This window comes from Aptenodytes forsteri, unplaced genomic scaffold, assembly GCF_000699145.1.
Source record: "Aptenodytes forsteri isolate BGI_AS27 unplaced genomic scaffold, ASM69914v1 Scaffold172, whole genome shotgun sequence".
NCBI lineage: Eukaryota > Metazoa > Chordata > Aves > Sphenisciformes > Spheniscidae > Aptenodytes > Aptenodytes forsteri.
In genome coordinates this window covers 12,152,579-12,176,270 of record NW_008795018.1, presented here as the reverse complement: position 1 = coordinate 12,176,270, position 23,692 = coordinate 12,152,579, and the positions used below count along the sequence as shown (strand labels likewise).

The 23,692-nt window shown below is 37.3% G+C and overlaps 1 protein-coding gene across 1 annotated transcript in view; it reads left to right on the top strand.

Annotated features, from left to right (window-relative positions):
• Window positions 1-23,692, top strand: part of RUNDC3B (RUN domain containing 3B) — a 49,985-nt gene that overhangs the window by 13,604 nt on the left and 12,689 nt on the right. Inside the window, 4 exon segments of the mRNA XM_009275729.2 lie at window positions 2,497-2,586; window positions 6,875-6,955; window positions 8,410-8,578; window positions 13,743-13,900. Coding sequence (XP_009274004.1) covers window positions 2,497-2,586; window positions 6,875-6,955; window positions 8,410-8,578; window positions 13,743-13,900 — 498 coding nt within the window.

Here is a 23,692-nt window from a genome sequence, read left to right as displayed (position 1 = left end):
TGCATTCCAAACATAGTAAGTGCAAAGTTTTGAAGTAATATTTTAAATACATCTAATGGAAATAAAAGTTACAGTTTCAGATCTTGGTAGTCTGGGTTTCAAATTCACTAGCAATAATGGACACACTCTCTTTTCCGGTGTGGGATTTCAGATACCTACTAAGTGGCCTGATTTTTTTTTTGGTGATGCTTTGCACCGTTTATTTAGCATTTTAAATTATGTATTGTGCTATAGGTATATTTAATAATTTATATAAACTATAAATATCATATATTACACATGTATATGTAGCATATGAGATTCATCTATCATACTGCTAGCTCTTTTTAAACCTCACTGCTGTATTTAGGTGCCTGATCTTAGGGCTAGTCCATTAATGAAGCAGCACATTATTAGTGCTGGATCTGCATATTACACTTGGAAGGGAGTTGGATTAAGCATGGGCACACAATTATTTTTCTAACAAATTGGTCAGCACAGACTCTTAAGTTAAAGTAGACTGTTCTGTTGTGAGATGTCAACTGCATAACACTGAAAGAAGATTTGTGAATTTTCCAAGGGGACTGTTGTTTTGGCTGGATTACTGTAGCTGGTTTAAGAAACATTGCCACTGTCAGACTAACATCTGCATCTCACTGTTACAAGTATGCCCTGTCTTTTTTGTGTGATTACTTCCTAGGCACCATTTTACAATATGAACTGAACACAGTACAGATTGGTACCTGGCAGTGACTTTACAGATGCCAGTGAAATGTTTTGTAATCAGCTTGTACTGGGAACATTGCTGTTAGTTCACAAATAAGAGTAACTGTGCTGAATCAGACTGTAAAGTCCATCTAGCGCAGTATTCTGTCTCAACCAGTGGCCAGTTTAGCCTCCTGGTGCCCTTCCTGAAATCAGAGGGTAGAGAGCTGTGTCTGTACATCATGGCCTCAGTGTCAGGACTATAATCTCTATCTTCCCAGAGGAAGTCTTCCAGATTTCTTGCTTCCACTGAGAACATCCAAGGTCTTGGACAACTTGTTTCCTTACAGCAAATGGGTGTCTGTAATGACACTGCAAAAGTGGGACTTCTGACAGTGTACATTATAACACAGTTCAATCTTTGGAGCTGTGCCCCAAAATGTGTCTTTTCTGGATGTTCGCCATGCAGCCAGCTCCAGCTCTCACTGAGCCATCCCAATGCTTTCATGCAGTTCTTAAAACAGATGGAGCTTTTGGTAGGGCAGTGTTGCTGGTATTTGTCTGAAAGACAGGTTGCATTCAGTAACCTGGCACCTTCTTGCAGTCATACGTTGCTAGAATGTATAGGTGGACTGTGCATCTCGGTTTCTGGTAAGTGACTTTTCAACCTTGCCTTTGGTACTGAACAGTTCTTGGTTTCCCTCTTTCCACATGTAACACTCCGGTGTATTCTAGTGACCTTTCTGCCTCTGCTGCTGCCAAGACTCCTTTAACACAGAAATTAAAGTTGTGTGCTACTTTGCTAAACAGACCAAATGCCTTTTTACAAGGCCATGCATGGCGATGGTGGGTCCTATTCGCCCACCCTGTGCCTGGAACGTTGTCTGGACGTAGCTTCTGTGGTAGCTGGGAAGAGCTGTAATAATAAATGGGAGAAAATGGGGAGGTGGTGAGGGAATACAGATTTTAAAATTGTTGCTTTATTGGTCACTGTTCTCAAGCAGTCTTCACAAGTCTGCATATACCAGGGTATGTGAAGTGTATTTTGAGATCAAACCATGGAGTTTTAAAACTTTGGCCAATAGGTGTTTTACAATAAAAAATGGTTTTAAGAGTACACTCCTCCTTCAAATAATGAAAATTTTAATTCTCAGAATAACTGGATGCAGCAAGCATCTTCCCAGCATGCAGTATTTTAAGAAAAAGTATGCTACCTGGAAAATAGCTGATTTGTGAAAATATTTTTTTTTTAAATAATCAACTACTAAGAATGAAGAGTGAATGTTGAACTTTAAAACAGCCTGCAAGTACAATTGTGAGAGAGAACTTTTTTTTCATACGATGGAATAATTATTTTTTTAATGTACGTGACACAAATTCTTCCTTTCAGTAGTTAAGTATAAGATATGTTCATCATTTTCTTTGCATTTTGTCCGTCCTGTTCTACTATTTCTTAGGGCTAATACCGTAAATTCTTTTTGCTTCTGTCTAAATTTTTATGTGCTCTAAGATTGTGGTGTTTTGTGCTGTGCAGTCTATTGGTTTGCTTTACTTGAAATGAAACGTGAATTTCAAGTAAAGTTGAAATAGTTTAAATAGTTAAATAGTTAAAGTTTAACTTTAACTTTTAACTTTAACTTTAGCACTTCTAGATTTTAAAAGCTTAACCTACAAATTTCAATTTCAAGCCCCTGGGGTTCACATGAGTTGTTTTTTTTTAAACTGGATTTCTTCAGTTTTCTGTTAACTATAAAAACCATTATTATTTGAGAGAAAATGGTATTAACTGAACTAATTTCTTTTTTATTGAAGGAGATTTTATGAGGATGGAGCAATTGTTCTTGGTGAAGAAGCAAATATGCTTGCTGGTATGCTGTTGGGACTCAATGCAATTGATTTCAGGTATTATATTTGCATGCTTCATAACAAAATGCTCAGGAAAAGTACTTATAAATTGATGCATTATGGAAAACATTGTTAGATTCTCTTGATAGTTTGAGAGACAAAACTTAGGTGGGGGGAAGGAGGGGGAGGGAGAGAGATTGATCTTGAACGGCTCTTCTAGGTAAGAACAAAGTTATGCCATAGTTTATATAGCTGCATGATTACATGGTCTTTCTTTCAGGTATCAAAATCCTGAAAGCAATCAGAAGTATAATTGCAGAAGGTATATCAAACCTATTAAGTGAAGTTTACAGACAATTGAATCTTTTAAAGCTATTTTTAAACTGTAGGGAAAACTGTGTGATTAAATACGTGGTTATGCCCTCGTACTCAATGACAGCATTGTAACTGCATATGTAGAAGGTGTAGGTATCTTTAACTTTAGCACTTCTAGATTTTAAAAGCTTAACCTACAAATGACTGTTTAGTATTAATTTGTGTTATAATTAACTGCAGCTGAACTGCAACGTATCATCAGATTGTATGAATTTACCTTTGCAACCTCTAGCTAGACTTCTGTGTGCTTTGTTATATGATTAATTCTGTGTTTTGGGGTAATGAAGGTGCAAGCACACCCTAGATAATATAAAAAACATCTTGGGGCGTGTGTGTGTGTGTATATATATATAAAAAAACATCAGCAAGGTATAAAGACTAGAGTACCTATGAAAAGATCAAACCTGGCTGGTGCAGGGCCCTGTTAATATGCCTGGTTGGGCCCACTTAGCCTCATACAGAGCCATTGGGGTAGTGTTTCATAATACAGCATAGGGAAAAGGAGAGTGATAATGCTTTTCTCCAGTCTTCTGGCAGTACACTGTTAATATTTACCCTGCAGCAGCATTAATGCTTGTCATAAACCAATTTAGGAGATAAACTGGTAGAAAACAGCACATAGTCTCACTGGATGCACTGAGTGATTGATTGTTGCCAAAAGGCCTTTGGAGATTTACTCCTGCTTATGTACCCTTATACCAGTTTTGAGGCTTGTTGGACCCTTCTGTAAGCCCACTTAACTTGTTAAAGAGTAAAAAACCATACCCAGTAAGAAGACAGGATAGCTCTTTTGTTGTTAACTCGTTTGGTTCACGGAAGCATCCTGTTAGTGGCAGAGATGATGGAACCATAAGGCTTAGAGAAAAGAAGAAGTAAGAAGGATTGAGTAATATCTTCCCTTTCTGGTGGCAGCGAGCGTTTAGTTCAGCTGCCTGTGGAACTGCAACTGGATGCTAAAGGGGAAAAAAACCTAAAAATTCAGGTCTTGATGGCTGAACTAGCTCATCATGGAGTCAGATAAGTGCCAATACCACTGTAAGGAGGAGAAAGGGAATGTCTGGTTGGGGTTTAAAAAAATTTTAAAAAAGAAAGAAAAAGCAGGGAGGGACAAGTTGAAAATGCAGGATAGCTTCTTTTGCCAGCATTTAGTTATTAGATTGGCTTAACTGCATCCTCAACATATGTTCTGGAGGAACAGAAGTGTGCTGCAAGATGATAAGAGAGCTAGCCTTGCATACAGCAAATCCAAACCTTACCAGATTAGTTTAAGCTTTACACTGTATGAAATTAAACTGCTTCTGTATGAGCACTATACTTGGAAGGACTGTAGCTATACATGAATAAGAAGTATCATGAATAAGAAGTATAGCAAGAGTAGGTCTGCAGTATGTAAATCCTCCCATAAATAATCATCAATTAACTGTGTTTGTCTCGCATAAGCCTCAGTGATACATACTACCGGTATGAGAGCTTAGTTGTAGGAATGCACTTGTTCTTCCTTTGTCCTCTGATTTCTAATATAAGCATATTTATAGGTATCTGTTAATAGTATTCAGAGTAATGATTGGTTCTCGTTGGAGACATTTAAGTTTTTGTCAATGCAGTTTTTAAGAGCCTAAAAATTTTCTGGGCAAAATAGGAACATAGTGCTACAGGAGCATTTTTATTGTGCCACATATAATTCATAGTATTGTGTTTTGAATGGCTGAGGAGCTGTAGCCATTCTTTGCATGTTATAGTTGAGATTTTTTTTTTTTCAGTTCAAACAGTCTCTTATAAATGTTGACTGGCTTATCTATGTGGAACTGTAAATAAGACTTTGGGGTGGAGATTGGGGAACCCAGGTGAGAACAGAATCTAAATATTTTTTTTCCCCCTCACAGCAATGTGGAATTATGTAGCTACTTAAAATAATTGAGATTTTGCAGGGGTTTTTTTTTGTTGTTTTCTTTGCTTTTCTTTTCTTAGGGAAAAAATCCCCTTCAGATGTACTTCCCAAATACCACTTAAGTGACTGCATTGTAAAAAATGGCACTTTGCAATTAAGTTAGCAAAAGCTGTGTCTTACTAGAGTCTGGTTTTTTGATGACAGAGATAGGAGGAGTGAGGAATATGAGCCTTGTGGAAGCATAATTAATTTTGTCACTTCTGTGATAATTAAACATGATTCAAATACCATCTTCTATATCCAGTACAAAAAGAATACAGTGTAGATGAGAGCTTTATAAAGCTACGGCCATTTAAGAACATTTTCTGAAAGTTAGTTTCATTAGTGTTCCTCATCTTCCTGCAGCCCAACACCAGAAAGTATCTGAAAGGAGAAAGGCTCTGAAAGGCTGTGGATGTGGTCTACCTGGACTTCAGCAAGGCCTTTGACACCGTCTCCCATAGCATTCTCCTAGAAAAGCTGGCGGCTCACGGCTTAGACAGGTGTACTCTGCGCTGGGTCAAAAACTGGCTGGACGGCCGGGCCCAGAGAGTTGTGGTGAATGGAGTTAAATCCAGTTGGCAGCTGGCCACAAGCGGTGTTCCCCAGGGCTCAGTTTTGGGGCCGGTCTTGTTTAATATCTTTATCGATGATCTGGATGAGGGGATCGAGTGCACCCTCAGTAAGTTTGCAGACGACACCAAGTTGGGCGGGAGTGTTGATCTGCTCGAGGGTAGGAAGGCTCTGCAGAGGGACCTGGACAGGCTGGATCGATGGGCCGAGGCCAATTGTATGAGGTTCAACAAGGCCAAGTGCCGGGTCCTGCACTTCGGCCACAACAACCCCATGCAGCGCTACAGGCTTGGGGAAGAGTGGCTGGAAAGCTGCCTGGCGGAAAAGGATCTGGGGGTGTTGGTCGACAGCCGGCTGAACATGAGCCGACCGTGTGCCCAGGCGGCCAAGAAGGCCAATGGCATCCTGGCCTGTATCAGAAATAGTGTGGCCAGCAGGAGTAGGGAAGTGATTGTGCCCCTGTACTCGGCACTGGTGAGGCCGCACCTCAAATACCGTGTTCAGTTTTGGGCCCCTCACTACAAGAAGGATGTCGAGGTGCTGGAGCGTGTCCAGAGAAGGGCAACGAGGCTGGTGAGGGGTCTGGAGAACAAGTCTTATGAGGAGCGGCTGAGGGAACTGGGGTTGTTTAGCCTGGAGAAGAGAAGGCTCAGGGAGACCTTATCGCTCTCTACAACTACCTGAAAGGAGGCTGTAGCGAGGTGGGTGTCAGTCTCTTCTCCCAAGTAACAAGTGATAGGACAAGAGGAAATGGCCTCAGGTTGCGCCAGGGGAGGTTTAGCTTGGATGGGAGGAAAAACTTCTTTACTGAAAGAGTGGTGAAACATTGGAACAGGCTGCCCAGGGGAGTGGTGGAGTCCCCATCCCTGGAGGTATTTAAAAGACGTGTAGATGAGGCGCTTAGGGACATGGTTTAGTGGGCATGGTGGTGTTGGGTCGACGGTTGGACTCGATGATCTTAGAGGTCTTTTCCAACCTCAATGATTCTATGATTCTATGATTTTTGAGAACTGATTTTTGACTTAAAGTTAGTAGGATGGTTACGTAAGCACTCTGCAAACACTTTAAATGAGTTTAAATACTGAAGATTTCAAGCTCATTCATAGCTCTTCTGTTTCTCTTGCTTCAGCTAACTTTCTTTTTCCTGTTATTCCCTTGCAATCCATCTGTATTTTCAGAATAAAAGCAAATATTTAAAAATTAGGGTTTATACCACTTGCCCTGATCTATTCACTGATAATGTGGAATTTCTGTTTGTTGGGGTTTTCATTATCCTATAATATGCTCGGTGACTCCCATTTAATATTAAACAGTGTAGCTCGGCTGAATAGGATTTCAGTGTTAAATACTCTAGGCCTTTCTTATTACCAAAAAGTTAAGAAAAATCAAATTTCACATTGGTAAGATTCAACTGTCACTGTCACTTAATTTTCTTGTTATAATCTTATAATTGTTTCTCTGTTTTATCAGTTTTTGTCTGAAGGGTGAGGGATTGGATGGCAGCTTTCCAGCTGTCATAGATTATACACCGTACTTGAAGTTCACCCAAAGGTACTTTTTATCTTTACACTGCTCTTTTTATTTTATTTCATTGGCAAAATTTTACTTCATACTGGGCCTCTTACTTTTCATTTCACTTTCAAAATAGTATCCATATCTAAATACAAACCTGTACACTCGGCTACCTTGCTTTTTCAGACTGGTGGAATTATTACATGACTCATCAGATGAGTCATGCTAACTTTGTTTACTTGGATTAGAATCACAGTTCAGCAGGAGTCAAATTTTTTATTTCCTTTGTAGATCACCAGACCAAGTTGTCCTTTCTCTTGGGCCTTTTCTGTGTAGCCATAAACTTAAAAGTAGTTATTTTGTAAATAAAAATTATATATGCCCTGGTAAATGGTAAGATAGGACAAATAAGGAGTATGCAGTATGACCAGTTAGCACATAATAGAAAATCATGACCAGTTGTGTATGTAATCTGGCCTTTCAGCTACATTTTGCCTCTCTGATCAGCCGTATGATTAATAATAAAAAGAATGATCACTGTCTAACAGATCAGATAGCAATCTGGCATCTCCAAAACGCATGGAAATTAATGGGATGTGTTACATTGTTAGGTTTGCCAAAATGAAGAAGGCAGTTGGGAGTTAGGAATAGTCTTGAATATGTACAACTGAACATGAAACATCCTAGTTATTATCTTGAAGTTCTTATTAGCTTACATGTTAATGACAAATTGCATGGTTCAGTTAAAGCAGAATTTGCATCACGGCAGGATCGTGGGGTTGCAGGAATCACTACTTAAAAAAACTAGTAAATGCTGTTAATGTAGTGGAAAGCATATTTTGTAAGGGAAGATTTCAAATGGGTAGTGGGATAAATTAAAATTCTTGTCTTTGAGACAGATGTCTGAATTCTCTGGCATACATTGATTCTGGATGATATGGAGATATTTTAACAATGAATCTGCATACTAGTAGGGAGATACTTATGTTCTGTGAAATAACAGGCACATGGTCTTCGCTACAACCATAACTATACATTCTCATTTAAATTTATCATGATTTAATATAACGACAATCACTTTTTTATGTTTCTGCATTGTTAGAAACAAATACAATTTATTTTCAGATACTACTCTTTGCCCTGAATTTGTGAAGGAAAGATTAAGTCACCACTTCCTTAGATAGCATATTGTAATGCATTGGCCCTTTGTATTCCAGGAGAGTATCCCACGTACGTCTGTGGCAAGTGTCTGACTTGCCCAAGACAACTTGACTAAGATCACAAGCAAATCTTTGCCCATTCTTTAGGTGGCTATACAAACAAAAGCTTGAAATATAAGTTATATTTGGTGATCTATCCTATCCCAACATTTCAGTTCTTTTTGGTTTACAGAGCTTTAGATATCTTTAAGAACTGTGGTGCTTTAATTTCAAGGGGAATTTGCATTTTAACAAACACAGCTTTTCACTTGGCTAATTAATATGATCCTTCAGTTCTGACAGCATCAGCAGTGATGAAGAAGAGCTAAGAACGCTGGGCAGTAGTGGCAGTGAAGGCAGCACTCCAGAGAATGTTGGTCCTCCATTCATCACGGATGAAAACAGTTGGTACAACAAATGCAAAAGGGTAGAACAGAAGTACCGGCTTGCGTTGGAACAGAAGGTAAAAGATTAGTCGGGGGGGGGGGGGGGGGGTGGTGATGGAGCCAAAGCTCGTCACCAGCCAACTGGTGACACATCCCTTTAAGTAAAGGCAGAAAAATATATTAAATATTATTTAGCTTCATGTAAATGGTCTTAACATTTACGATCCTCAGAGTATCTAAGTATCTTTGCTCATTAATTTGAGGGAAAAGAGGTTTGGGGAGAGGGGGAAGAGAATAATAGTAATAATTTGGAGATCAGATTTCACAATCTAATGTAGAAGCTTTGGCTCCATTTTCCAATCTCAGAGTTACAGGCAGTGTATCTCTGAAGCTGTTAGGTTGTGAGCTTGAAGTGAACACGACTGTCCACATGGTTTTCCTCTTCCTTAGAGGCCATAGAATTTTACTGATGTAGATAGACTGCCAGTTGAAGGCTTTTATAATGATAGTGATGTTAAACTTTAACATTTAGTCTTACGGTAAACGAAAATGATCACCAAAGTAATCCATCTAGGAATGAAAAGCAGAACTATCGTCTCAGTGATACTGAGATGGGTTTTCAGAAAATATATAGTTTTAAGACCTGCTTCAAGCTAGAATGGGGAAATAAAAAAAAGAGTGTGTTTGCATTTTTTTTTAATAATTTAGGTGGCATATTGAATGTTATTATAGAAACCAAAGGTAGGTTCTCCCTCTACCACCCAAAATACTGTAAGTTAAATGTGAAGTGAAGTATATGTCCGAACTTTTTAGTATTTCCATATTTTTAAAAGCAAAGTGCTTGTCAGTTTTTCATAACACTCAACTACAGAGACAACAATGTGTATTAGCTGGTGGCAGAGAGAAGGGGGAAGACTGTTCATAGACGCTGAAGAAGCAGTGCACAGAAAAAGAAAGGAGGGGTCAGAAAAAATGAAAGTGAAAAAAAAATGAGAGACAAATGGTTAATGTTTTTAAAGATCTTCTGCCACTTGGGACTCAGTACATTAACTGTGGCTCAGGTCCTGGTACCTACTCAGTCACATACATATTTAAATTCTAAGAATGGTTGTTGGCATGATTTTGGCCTGGGACAACTAGCACTCTCACAGATTATTTCAAGTCACTGTTTGTGAATTAGTGTTTGTCAGTGATCATTCCAAATAACCAGTATGACTTCAGACATGGTCCTTTGGAACTAGAGTTTTAGTATAGATATAGCCAGACTGAGAAAATGTACCTGAGAAGGAGTCCTGGCTATGTTCAATTCATTAGGGTAAATGTAGCTATGGATTGTTAAATGCCAGTCTTAATACGGAATGGATAGAATCAAAGTTGGTTTACTTTAATGCATGTGAGAGAACCTAGTTAAGGTTTTTCTAAGTAACAGTGAAAAAGTCAGACTTACTGTGGGATGATAGATGCGAGAGGTATTTTTTAAAAAATATGCATACAATTACTTGTTTTCTATTTTTGGTCCCTTAGACTTCTCATTTTTGAAATATGACCTTAAATGTTGGCATCCAGGTTGCTGGTACAATCTTCTCAGCCAGTGTGGTATCACTTTCCATATGGAAAGAACTTGTGTTCCTTGGGGCTCTCTCTGCTACAGAGGACATTTTCCCTGCTTTTGTAAACCAAAATGCGCCATTCAAAAGGAATTTCTTTAAATACATAAACAAAATGAAAACCTTTCCCTCCCCACCCCAACAGTCCTTGAAGCACAGGAACATATTCAAGACAGCATTTCATCCTTGTGTCCAGACAAAAACATAGGATTGGTTTGAACTCTGCTCTTCCCCCCTCCCTGCCCCAAAGATTGTAAAATATTTTGGGGTTTAATGAGGACAGTGTCATCAGCTCTGGAGAAGCATTGAAGGGAACAAAATAGGTGGATGTTTATTTTTCTTGGTACATCCAGGTGGTTCATTTCCAAGGATACCCCATCAAAGTTGTGACAGACATCTATAGAAACAGTATTGAAACACAGTGTCCAAATCCACTAGCCAGAATCACCAGGTAGCTTTACGTCTACAAAAGCACAAAGATCTTCAGTGGCTGTAGCAGCAAATGGGAGGTTTTGGTTTATTCACAAGTCTAAGATCCAGAAACACTTCTCTTCCATGGGAAGTTATTTGCTGATCTGATACTGAATATTTCAATTTTTTGAGCATTACTATTTTAGTGAGTCACATTATTCCTTGTAGCATTCTCTTAATGAACTGCCAACTTCTATAGTCAACTAATGTAGGGGAGACTTCAAGTCAGTTTTATGATAACTCTTTGAAAACTTCGGTGCATTTAATACAATTTTCAAAATGATAGCTACTCTGACAGCCATTGACACTTTCCTAGTTGTCCTCCTTTAGAATGCCTGCTTGACAATTGCAGTAGCAAAATAACTTTTTTTATTCCCACAGACAGAAAATTTTCCATTGTCTAATTTTCATTTGGGATGTGCCAGCCAAATTTTTATTTAATTCACTTCAACTATACTACATCTGTTCTATTATAACTTGAAAAATGACCATTAAGAGGTTAGATGGACTATGGAATAGAACTCCTTTCCTGAGTGTTTCTCTCCTTCCCTTTTCAGGACCTTTTTCATGGCAGTAAGTTGCAGCAACAATCAAGTTGCACACAGTGCAGTAGGTACCAGTTAATCAGAGACAGTGTTTTCTTTCAAACAAAGGGGCTTTCTGACATTCTGTGTGTTGGAAAACTGGATGTTTGTGACAAGAAGACCAAGTTGAAAATACATTATTTTTAGTAACTGATATAGTGAGTCTGATAGATCCTTCTTTTGCTCTACTGTCATTCACTTTGCGCAAATAATGATAAATTCCTTTTGTGCCTCCTAAGTAAGTATGTGCAGTCAGTAATAGCACAGGTGAATGAAGTTTACCAGGGTCACAATATGACAAGCGATTGGATTTCAGCTAAGATAAAGGTAACTGTATCTTCCGAGTTGTTTGAATGATAGGATAGGGCCAGGTATTATTTTTAGCAAGGTAAATCCTAGCGTTGCTTTACTGGATCAACAATGCTATGCTGGTTTAGACCAAGAATCCTTGGTTATCCTACTATCCTATCTTGGATACTTGCCCAAAGTAGATGTGGAGGGAAGAATATAAACAAAGCAAACACATATGGGCTGTTTTTCCTCTAATACTTTCTTGGCCAACACATATCAGCTCAAGGACTTCCTGAAGCTGATAAGGTTTGTCTGTTTAGTAACCCATGATGGATCTCTCTTCCAAATACTTGTCAAATATCCCCTTGACCCCATGTAAAATTTTAGCATCCAAATAATTTTTTTTGGCAAAGCATTCTGTGTATCTACCATCTGTTGTGTGAAAAGCCTCCTCGTTTTCTGTCCTTTGAATCTGGCTCTTACTAGCTTCGTTTCATGGTGCCTAGCTCTTGTATTTTAAAAAATGATGAACAGTCACTTCCTTCCTGCCCTCTCCAGGCTACTCTGGAAATATGATGAGTTTGTCTTTTCCAAGTTGTCTCTTGTCCAGATTAATGAGTCATAGTTTACACATTTGTTACTTACGTGGAAGTTATCCCTTTCCTATTTTGGAATGGTGTAAACTGTTCACTTTTGTGTAGTAAACTCCTAAATTCTTTGTGTACTGTTTATACTGGAGTTTGGTATGCTTTCACTGGTGGGATGTTGCATCTCCATGTCATTATAGATAGAGGTATTTACTGTTCATAGTATTCTGTTTCTGATACTGATGCTTCATATCTAAAATCTTTTTGTAAATATCGATACACATTGATGTGATTCTCTTCCTCCCCCTCTTCCTTCCCCTCCCAACCCTGGACTGAGCAATCCCAGCTCTTTCTGCCTCCTGTCATATGAGAGATGCTCCAAACCCTTAATCGTCTTTGTGGTGATGAATTATATTAGTAGCATTTTACTGACCAGCTAACGTGAAACCTGTTTTCTTACTCAACAGGACTATGCCTGTTCTGTGTCTATGAAAACTACCTTTTATTATTTTTTTTTTTAATGTGGGCACCTATGAGAGTGTTACACGTTTTTCCACAGGGTTCAAGGAATGTGCAAAATTTTATGCAGTATAGACTTATTGTATCCAGCTTTAACTAAGAATTGATAAGAAGTTACTAGCATCTGACATGCTGGGACTCTGCTTGAAGAAGAAAAAGAAATAGCTCCTTAGTATTGTAACCAGATGTGTAATTTGTGAACATACTTTGTGACCAGTCTGCCATCACAGCTGCTGTTAAATACTCATGTTGTGGATTTTTGTAAATGACTAAGTAGTTGGAGTGTGATTAGGACTGCCCCACATCTTTTATAGTATCAGCTGGAAAAACAATGACATAAATGCACGTGCACATTCCAGCTGAACACGTCCAATGTTACTAAAAGAAGTGACCTTCACCAGTCACTATGTCCTACCTTATGCTTTACTGTAGGTGAATATTTATTTCAATAACTTTCTTCTTTGTCATTTTAATGTGTAATGTGGTATTGCAGTTTTCAAAGAAACTTTATTTTAAAGTTGGATTTTTTTTTTTATAATAATAATTCTGGATCCCTTTCATTAACTATACAGATCCATATAGATACATTGACCTTCACCAGTCACTATGTCCTACCTTATGCTTTACTGTAGGTGAATATTTATTTCAATAACTTTCTTCTTTGTCATTTTAATGTGTAATGTGGTATTGCAGTTTTCAAAGAAACTTTATTTTAAAGTTGGATTTTTTTTTTTATAATAATAATTCTGGATCCCTTTCATTAACTATACAGATCCATATAGATACATTCTACTCTTGTCCTTCTTACGCAATCTAACGTCCTAACATCCTGCATTGGTTAAGTCATAGAGTTCTGATCTTTTTCTTGTACTAGTGACTGTTCTATGTTGTTTTTGAAAAATGAATTAGTGTTTCATGCTGGTGGCATTCCTGTCTCGTTGTTTCATCCATTATTCTATTCCTCTGCAGGAATATAAATAAGTACGTGGTTTTCTTGGTACCTATTAGGTAACATCATACTAATCTTAAGTCAATTTACTAGTCTGTGCAAAAATAAGAAAAGCCCTGTAACAAACCCGGAGTAGAACTGTATACATCTTAAACCAGAAAAATGTGAACATACATAATGAAAAGTTTTTTGATAGTGTGTTCTTTAAGGCTTTCTAACACTTATATTTCCAGGGTTACCTTGAAGAATTGGTACGACTCAGAGAAAACCAGCTGTCTGAATCTGTCTCACAGAATAAACTGCTGTTACAAAGAATTGAAGATATGGATCTAGCTCATAAAATGGAGAAGGAACAGCTGGAATATATCATTGTGGAACTGCAAGACCAGTTGTAAGTTAGTATAATGGAGAAACGTTGTTAGAGCAGTATTACTTAATTTATTTAACTTATTTAACTATACAATACGAAGAACTTCTGGTCCTGTGGAAATGAGTCAAACTTCTTAAAGAAATTGATGTATTTTAGCTTTTTTTTTCCTGACAAGCCTCATATTCAGAAATGGCTCCCCTGAAAAATGCAGTAGTGTAAGACAGAGTAATTCTGAGATTAATTTTTTTTTTTTTTAGATCTGAAATACCTTAGAGTAAACTTGCTTAAATTTTTAACACATTTTTATAAAATGTTCTTTATATTTTATTACTTCCAGCTTTAAGGCTACCGTTAAAAAAAAAAAATATTGGAAGCAGCTTCCTTTTGAACACTGTTTTTAAAACGTTAGGCAAGAGAGGATAAAGAAATATTTATTTTTTTTGCATAGATTCTATTTTATTTGTGTGGGGCTCAGACACAGTAGAATTTCATCTGGTAGTCCTGAAAATATTCAAACTGATGAAATAGTTTGCTATTCACCCTTTCTTCAATGCAAGGCAAATGCTAAAACAACAGGAAAAGGCTTAATTTTTTAATAGCGTATGTGACTCCTAATATGATAAATATTCGAGTATCTTATGATCCTTAGGTAGTTTATCCTCCTAGCCCTGTCTTTTGGGTAGAGAGGTATTAACCTTTTGCAGAGACACTCCCTGGTAATGCTTAAAGACCCAGATAGATGGAAGACTCACTGTGTGATGATAAATTGCCATGAGACTGCTATAGTATGCATCTGAAGTAATTGTATGTTCCATTCTCTTCACTACAAATACAAGATAAATTATTTTACTTTATGTCTGGAGTAATCTGTATGTGTCTGAACCCTGAAGTAAAATGGAAGTCATCTGTGGCCTTTGAAACGATCCAGGATGAAGAGAACATAAAGATGGCTTTGGGGTACTTTGGTTCCCTCTGCCTAATGTCTCACAGAGACACCACCCAGAAGGGTCTTTTCTATGCAGTAAAAAGTACTTCTAGCTTGTAAACAAAACGCCTTTTTTTTTTTTTTTTTTACCCCCTTCCCCTCTCTGTCTTGTGCTAGATCATTTTATTGCCAGTGCTTGAAATGGATTTTACGAAAATCCTCAGGAATACAGCATTTGCATTTTATTTATGCCAATTTCAGAGTTGAGGAAGAAAAAAGATGTTTTTCTGAGTCTTTTTTTTTTTTTTCTTTTTCTGATTGCCTGTAAGCTTCTGAGAGATGCCTGTTCTTGAGTTCTTCTCTGAACTTACTGATATAGCTAATGATTCATGTTATACTTCTTTGGCTTCCCTGATTATTTTGGGCAGGGGGGGCAGGGGGGGAGATGTGAACTCATTTAAACTCACTCTGATACTTTGAAATATTGAACGTTCAGACCTGCTGTTAATTTTTAGCTAAGCTATATGCAATCAGACTGTTCTAAAGATCTCAGTCTTTGGGGTTTGATTTTGTTTGCTGACTTTCTTAGGTAAAGGCTCAAATTGTGGAGCAATTTCTGTTGTATCTTGACAGTGTGTTCTTGTATAGCTGTTTATGAGACACTGCAGTCAGGAGCTTGGACTACACTAGATATTTGGAGAGAGAGGTATAATTTTGCATTGTTATTGCTGTGAGTGTAGCGTGCCTCTCACATGAACTCTTCCTAAAGTGTGTTAGGAACTCATAGTTCCTTACTGGGGAGAGGGAAGGGAAGAAATATTCCTAGCAGGTTTCTGATGGTGAACACCAGTCATAATTAACATCTTGTAATCATTCTTTCATACTTGTTTTTTCCCTTCTTTTTTTTTTTTTTTTTTTTTTTTTTTGTATTCTGATGACGGGTGACCTGGCAGCAGAATATGTTGTATCACTAATGTGTCTGTAATGAGGCATGAGTTTTGGCCAATTGTTTTTTATGGTCCAGCCATTTTAGAATGGTGTTCATGTAATTCCACATCTTAGTGTTATGCTCCCCTACCATTAGTAGCATTTTGAAGTAGTGAATGTATGCTGTAATCTTTTTGAATTCTTTACCAGCAGCTAAGAGCAAGTTTGGGATTGTAATTCTGCCCGAGGCATATTACATTACTGTTTGTAAAACACTTTGAGATCTGATTTAGGGTCATTTGCTGTGTAATGGATGCTATTATAAATAAACATTCTATATTTTCTTTTTAACGATGCTTTTCTATTCCACCGGCTGTTGTTGTTAAGGTAGCAAGTTCCACCGCTTCAAATTTCTGTTGAGTAAGTATTTGTTAATGTTTCCAAAATGTTATTTCACAGGCATGCAAGTCAAAATATTTTACGTATATTCTCAATGGATTTGGGCAGAATCTGAGTCTATGTCTAGATCTGCCTCCCAAAAAAAAAGAAAGTGGAGATGGGGAATAGAGATCTGACTTTCTTGGCACTGTAGGTTGTTATTGTTGCTGACTTGGAAACCAGGTAACAGTAGTGGTCAAAAGGCCTTCAGGTTATAAATTAGATTACTTACAGAGAAACTTTTCCATATTCACATTTAATACGGCAGTTTGCTGTAAAGCATGAAATAAATATGGAGATAGAAGACTGGAGAAACTTGGAAATAATTTTTGTTTTACAGCTGCTATGCAAAACTTAATGTTCTACAATTTTCAGTATTCTTAACTTTGTCTCACACGCTTGAGTATCCAAACTACAATGAACAACACAGTTTTCGATTTAGTTAAAAGCCATTTCATGGATCTCGTGAATACCAATATCTGGAAAATAGTGAAGCTGAAAATTTATCAGATTAGTTATTCACAAGAGAGTAACATTTTTTTGTGTCTCTCAACTTAATTGGATTTCTTAGTAATATGCCCACCCATCTGGGGATTGGACATCTCACTTTTCTGGCAGGTGTCTGATGGCAAATCAAGTTAGAAAAGTGAAACTGCAATAGACCACCTGATCATCAGTCAGACATGTTTAAACTAATGCACAGCTGATCAAGAAGAAGGTTCAGACTAGATATTAGGAGACATTTCTGTACCGAGAGGGTGGTCAAACGCTGGAACAGGCTTCCTAGAGAGGTGGTCGATGCCCCAAGCCTGTCAGTGTTTAAGAGGCACTTGGACAATGCCCTTAATAACATGCTTTAACTTTTGATCAGCCCTGAAGTGATCAGGCAGTTGGACTAGATGATCGTTTTAAGTTCCCTCCAACTGGAACTCTTCTGTTCTATTCTAAGAACAGCTTGCTCTTTTACCACATTCAGCATCTCCAGATGAAGTGATTGCCTAGCGATACGTGTCAATTGTAATAATGATGAGGCATATTCTGGCTTCCATTTGCTTTCTTCAGAAGTGTTTGCTGTCACTGGGATGTGTTTTTGCCTGGGACTTGTTGTAGTTGAACATTAGAGAACAGTGCTTTTGGCTTCACTCTTCTATAGAAATAGCATATTTTTATAGTGAGGGTGGGGCAGTTCTTAAGGCCTTAAAGTGCTTAAAAATAGCAGCTCACAGGAGGACAGCAAAGAGAAGCCTGTGATCGTGGCACGTCTAACTGAAGAAAACAGTTTGAATTCCATCACATTCAAAATGTGTTGGGAGAGGGATCCCAAATTGTGAAGGAACTGTATCCCGGAGTATTCAAAACTCAGAGGCAGCCATTTCTTCCTCCTCTAAGATCCTGCAAAGAAGTGTTGAATGTCTTCTGGAGCAGAGAAACATTTGATTGCGCACCCCATCAGTAAAACAATTCTGAGCACGCACCTCTAATATAGGTATATTTATTTATAAATTATATACATGTACTACTGTACTAATATATTATGTACATTATAAAACATACACAAAAATAGCAATTAAAAAGGATGAGATAAAGATGAAATAAACACTTTTTTTTTCTTCTCATTTATTAACAGTACAGAAAGTATTTTCTCCCAGTACCCGAAAGGATTGTCTTACGCACCCCACTTTGGAGACCACCACCTTGAAGGACTAGTTAGCTCATTCAAAGAAGTGACTGGGCAAAATCTGGAACTGTTTGCCCACAACATCCTTGCATTAAATCTCTTCATCTCAGCTTAAACAGGCTTTTTTCTCCCTTAGGGTGATTCTTAGTCTTTCTTTTGGCTTACACACTACCTGTGTCTAAGGCAAACTCTGCTGATCTTTGTCACTTTAAAGTTCAGATTCTGCATCTGAAATTGATATTTATAAATGTTAAATATTGATGTATGATTAGAAGAGAGATTCCATCAATTTCCTGAATCGTGACTCATCTCCTGCATAGTGACTCACTGATGTTATAAAAGCTAATCGCTTTAACAAAAAAATCTTTTTAAATAAAGTGATAAGGAAAAAGGAACACATTGTCTACAAAGGTAAAAAAACCTCAAAATGCTTTAAAATTTTTTTCTTCTGCTGTGATTTTTGTTGAAAGGACAATAGTGATTTGCATAACGTTTACCACCATGGGTTTCCTCCTAAGGTATTTTTCAGGTTTCCAGGCCAGTGTGCCTGGTGTAAGATGGTACAGCCCCTTTGTCCCAACTGGTGCAATATTTTTTTTTTTTAATTTATCATATGTATTGAAAATATTTTTCTTGGATTCGGTGGCTATGCTATATTTTATACCGCTCTGTTTTTTATCTCCCTCTGCTGTTTCTTCCTATATCCCTGTCTTGTTCTGGTGTGTTGTGGAGGGGCATGTGGAAGGAAGGAAATTCAAAAAAACTCTTCTGTGTTTGGAATTCGGTCTTTGGTTATGGCACAAATAAGACTCAAATTAAATTGTAGGGACACTCATGTCTTACGTTGTATTAAGCTTGTCTGTATAATTAAGACTTTTTTGTATGTTTTAGCAAATCTTAAATCTAGGTTTATTTAATTTGTCTGGCTGTTACTTCAGAATTGGTCAGTCTTTTCAAGGCCCAAACAGTGCTTGTACTCCATTCTTAATATTTTAATATAGCTGTCTGATAGATCCAGCAATACTGCAGTTCCTATCTGGATAGTACAAATGTCTTTGTAAAGACAGGAAATGACAGTTTAGTTGCAACCCTGAGAGACTGTTTGCATCAGTGACACTCTAATTACACTAAACGTTCTGTGTATGTTTCCAGTCCTGAGTTGTACAAAGCCCGTCACTTATGCTTCACTATTTTCTAGGCATTGACTGTTGGAGTACTCTGTCCACACACCTATTTTTCCCTGTGTTAGCACTGCACTGAGCTCAGGCTGATGCATCCTGCCTTTCAGAGAAGTCCATCAGCTCATTCTCAGCAGCACCTGAACATAGCCACAATAGTTCTGTGAGAGCAGCCTGCCAGACTAAATTCATACATGTTTAAGTCCAGCAAAATGCGCTTCTCTGTTTCAAATACGCCATGTTCTATCAGATCTGTTATGAAGTACTTAAAGGAAGATTTACTATATTCTTTGTAGCAAAGATGATTCCTTTCCAAAGATGGATCATGCCCCATTTGGTTAAAAAACTTGCTTACAAAAATAGTATCTGTGCTTTTCCTCGCTTTGTCAAGATTCTGTTTGTAAATGCTCTAGAGCCTTCAGAGTGCTGCCACAAATACTCTGCCTGAGAGCAGGCAGGGGAGGCTCACAGATGAAGGCACAAAGCTGTAGAGCATGTAGGCTATAACTGTGCTGTCAGGGACAAAGAGAGAAAAGCTTGTCCAAGGAAACAGAAGCAGAAGGGTCTAAGCAAAGGCTTTGAAATTTAGCCTGTGTTTTGTGTCTGCTTGTGAGTAAAACTTTCAATGTGGGTTGCCTGGCTTTGTAATCCTTGCTCAAAAGCTAAATCATCTGGAGAAATAGGAAAGCTGGATCGCTTTTTCAGCACTCTTACCTTCATTTTCAGATAGTCCTCTTGTAAGACTTTTTTTTTTTTTTTTTTAAAGAAACTGAATTTCTCAACTGCATAAGCCCAGTAAATCCAATTCGTTGTAGCTGCTTTATTTTCTCACTGAAAGCAAGTGGGAGATTTTATGTTTGATCTTCTTGACAAATTTCTTTCCTAGAATGTCAAAACTGAGAATGCTAATCCTTCTTTCCTTTTAAAGCTTTCATGGATCCTTGCTATCAAACCATAACTCACGTTAGCCACACTTTTATTTGTAATGCTTCCTGTATGTCCTCTGTCTCCCTCAAGTTTGCAGCAGCACTTTTAAATCCTTAGTATTGCAGTCTGGTCTGTTTTCAGCTCCTTCTTTTCTCAACCTGTCTGTACTTTTTTTTTTTTTTTTTTTTAAACAGCTATAGAAAAAATATTGCTTATTTTGACAGACGTTAGAACTGTTTTGTTTAGGCAGTGTTTTGGATTTTGTTTTTGTGGAATTCTTTCTTTTGAAGTTTGCTGCAATATTGTACACCTGTTCTGTTTTACAAAGGTGTGGATAGACAGCAAGAAGGAAAGTTCTGTTTTCAGTGAGGTGGAAACCTGTGAAGACCATTGAGTTTCCTTTTTCCTTAAAAGTATAACTAGGAAAAGTTCAGCTGGGCATAGTACATGGACAGACAGACTCCTGCAATTCAGAGTGGAGCATACGGAGTGAGGCACAGCAAAGCAATATGTAGAATTAAACAAAATTTCAGCCAAGCCTCTGACATGACAGAGGACATGCTATTCTTAGAATCCAGAGGGATTGCATGGGTTTATTGTGCAGCAGGAAGCCAAAAGTTTCTGGATTCATAACAGCCTGAAGAAAAGGACTTACTCTGCAAGATGCAGTAGGTAGGTAGGGATTTCTTTTTAAACACTCATATTTTAATATCTCATTCTGAACTTTTAAAAAGGGGGTTTAAAAGCTTTTGAAGTTATTGGTGTCTTCGAGGACAAGATAAGTTGGTATATTTACAGTAAAATGCTGGCTGACTCCAAAGTGAAAAATACTAATTTTTGTAAGGAGTCTCTCCTCTCTGCTCTCTCTTTTCCTTCTTTTTTCTTTTTTGTCTCTTTCTTTTTTTCTCCTCTTTCTTTTTTTCTCCTCCTCCTCCTGCTCCTTCTCTTTCTTCTTTTTTTCCCTTAGTGGGTTAGAGAATCATAGGGACTTTCCTTTGACCATTTTGCATACTTAATGACATTAGCATGGCAATGTGTCCCCTTCTCTGAGCCTCTAATGTGTAATACTAAAATCTGTTTTTATAGTGGCATCCTTTCTCTTTTCTCCCATAGTTACACTTCTATGGATAAAGGCATTGCATAAAAGTAGCAAGCAAGAAAGCTTTAAGTTACTTGGATATAAGCACTTCATGCATTCCAAATTGCAGAATTTTTATCCAATGTAGAGTTATAAGGTTGGGAGCAGGGGGAAGTAAGGCTTTTCAAAATAATAATGAGAAGTATTGAACCTTTGAGGGCCTCAATGCAATGCAGTTGCAAATGATGCGCATCCTCAGTAGGAAAGCATATTGTTTGGATCATGGAGTTTCTTCCTCTGTTAATATTACCTGAACTTACCTGAACTGTGGCCGGAAAAGAATGCTTGCTTTGGCATAGTAACGCTAACGGACCTTTACAACAAACATCGATGTTTTCCTCTTTTAATTCCACAAAGAGAATTATCTCATGTCTAGAACAGGTGAACCTGAGGCTTTGATTTCATAAAAGGGTTTGAATAACTTGACACTCACTGCGAATGGAGGGGATAGAGAACATCAGCTAAAAAATAGGGTAAGTCAATCATGGTGCATAATCATTAACTTCTGGAGTACAATCATAGAGACTGAATTTGATCTCTCTGTGCTTTACCCATTTAGATAAATAAACTTGCATTGCCATTTGCTTCTGAGTGTCCCAATTTTTCTTACTTCATTTTTTAACCCTCATATTAATTTTCTGTAGATTTGCTTCTATATTCTGGAAGATACTGATGGGAAAAGCTAGTATTTGATAGTGCTTATACATAAATGAGAAGAGTTGAACAAAAGTTATTTTTACATGCTTCTAATATATTTAATGCAAGTTCCATAAAGTTCAGTACCAAACTAAATGGACTTTAAATGACAAATAGCAGAAATATAACCAATTTTTGTAAGGGTGGAAGAATAGTGCCAGGTTAGAATGGTGAGGAGAGGCTAGTTCTGTATTTGCAGACATATTACTTTATCATTGATATACGGAAACAATCTCTCTAACGATCTTTAGACAAAAGAAACTGATATTTAAATTATCCTAAATTTCAGTTATTTGGCTATGGGAAAAGCTAGTATTTGATAGTGCTTATACATAAATGAGAAGAGTTGAACAAAAGTTATTTTTACATGCTTCTAATATATTTAATGCAAGTTCCATAAAGTTCAGTACCAAACTAAATGGACTTTAAATGACAAATAGCAGAAATATAACCAATTTTTGTAAGGGTGGAAGAATAGTGCCAGGTTAGAATGGTGAGGAGAGGCTAGTTCTGTATTTGCAGACATATTACTTTATCATTGATATACGGAAACAATCTCTCTAACGATCTTTAGACAAAAGAAACTGATATTTAAATTATCCTAAATTTCAGTTTTATTTGGCTATATTTATTGGTTTAAATAAATCAGATCGAGAATTAAGTTTCATCCAGTAAAAAGGAATAGAAAAATCCATTTTATACTTTCAAAACAAAATTAAAAGTTTCCCTAAAATACAAATAGTTTGACCAAAAGAAAGGTGAGTTACCGATCAGTGTGCATACACACACAGTCACAGAAATGTTTGGGTTTTTTTGGAATTATGGATGGTATTTGTAAATTTAGGATACAACTTGTTTTTCTTTCTTTGAAATCCAGTTTTAAGGCTACAACTTTGTGTCTTGGGTTTTTTCAATGTTTTGTCAAAATAAAACAAGTTTAAATGATTTCTGGAAAGGCTTAAAATACAAAAAGTTAAATGTCTGAAGTTATAACCAAGAAAACACAGTGTAGTGTGTTACCTGATTTCTTGAGCAAGAAGCTTTTATTAGCTGCCTTTCTGTTTGGATAGCAAGTGGTTGAGATTTAGATTAGTGCTTTTTCTGTTTGTCATTGAGGTATTCTTATGCAACCATTTAACATAATAAAATTTTCAGTATTTTGTTACCCAAATTATAACTCAAGTTACACTTGCCAAAGATTTTTATTTGCCACCTGTTTTCCCTTCCCATTTCTCCATTTCTACTGTTCTTTTCTCTGTGTGTGTGGGTCTTTTTGTTTGGGTTTTTTCCCCGTTTCCCCTTGGATCAGATTTTTGTCCTGCATTTTTTTCATTCCACAATTGCCTTAGACTTTGAAGCTCTGTCTCACTGTTTGCATAGTTTGGTAGTCGTATTAATTCCCATTCAGCTACCAGGAAGAACTTACATTATTCATGGCTTGCTGCCTTTTTCTTTTGCCTGGGTTTTTTTGTTGTTTTGTTTGTTTGTTTGTTTGTTTGTTTGTTTTTTAAACCAACATGGTCTTCTATCCTTCACAGTAAGTCAATGTTCCCATATTCACTTTTTTGTAATTAGAAACATGGCATTCTGAAGGAGCTTATATGCTGGTTTTGGCAAATACTTGTCTATGTAGAAGATCTATCTTAGAGTTACAATGTTGGACATCTCTGCTGAAACTCTTGCAGGCTTAATATGTGAGCAGAAGTTTAAAAAAGTGGTTGTTCTCTCGACCCAAAGTTTACCCAACCATTTTGTGGTTGATACTGCTGTTTTTACTGAATCCAAGGGAAGCATGTTAAAATGATAAAAAATTATTGAGAAGACCACTGTTTTTGGTGAAGTTTTCCTGATCTGTTCTGAAAGAAGATCTTGATTCCCCCCCCCGCCCCGTCCCCGTCCCCAACCT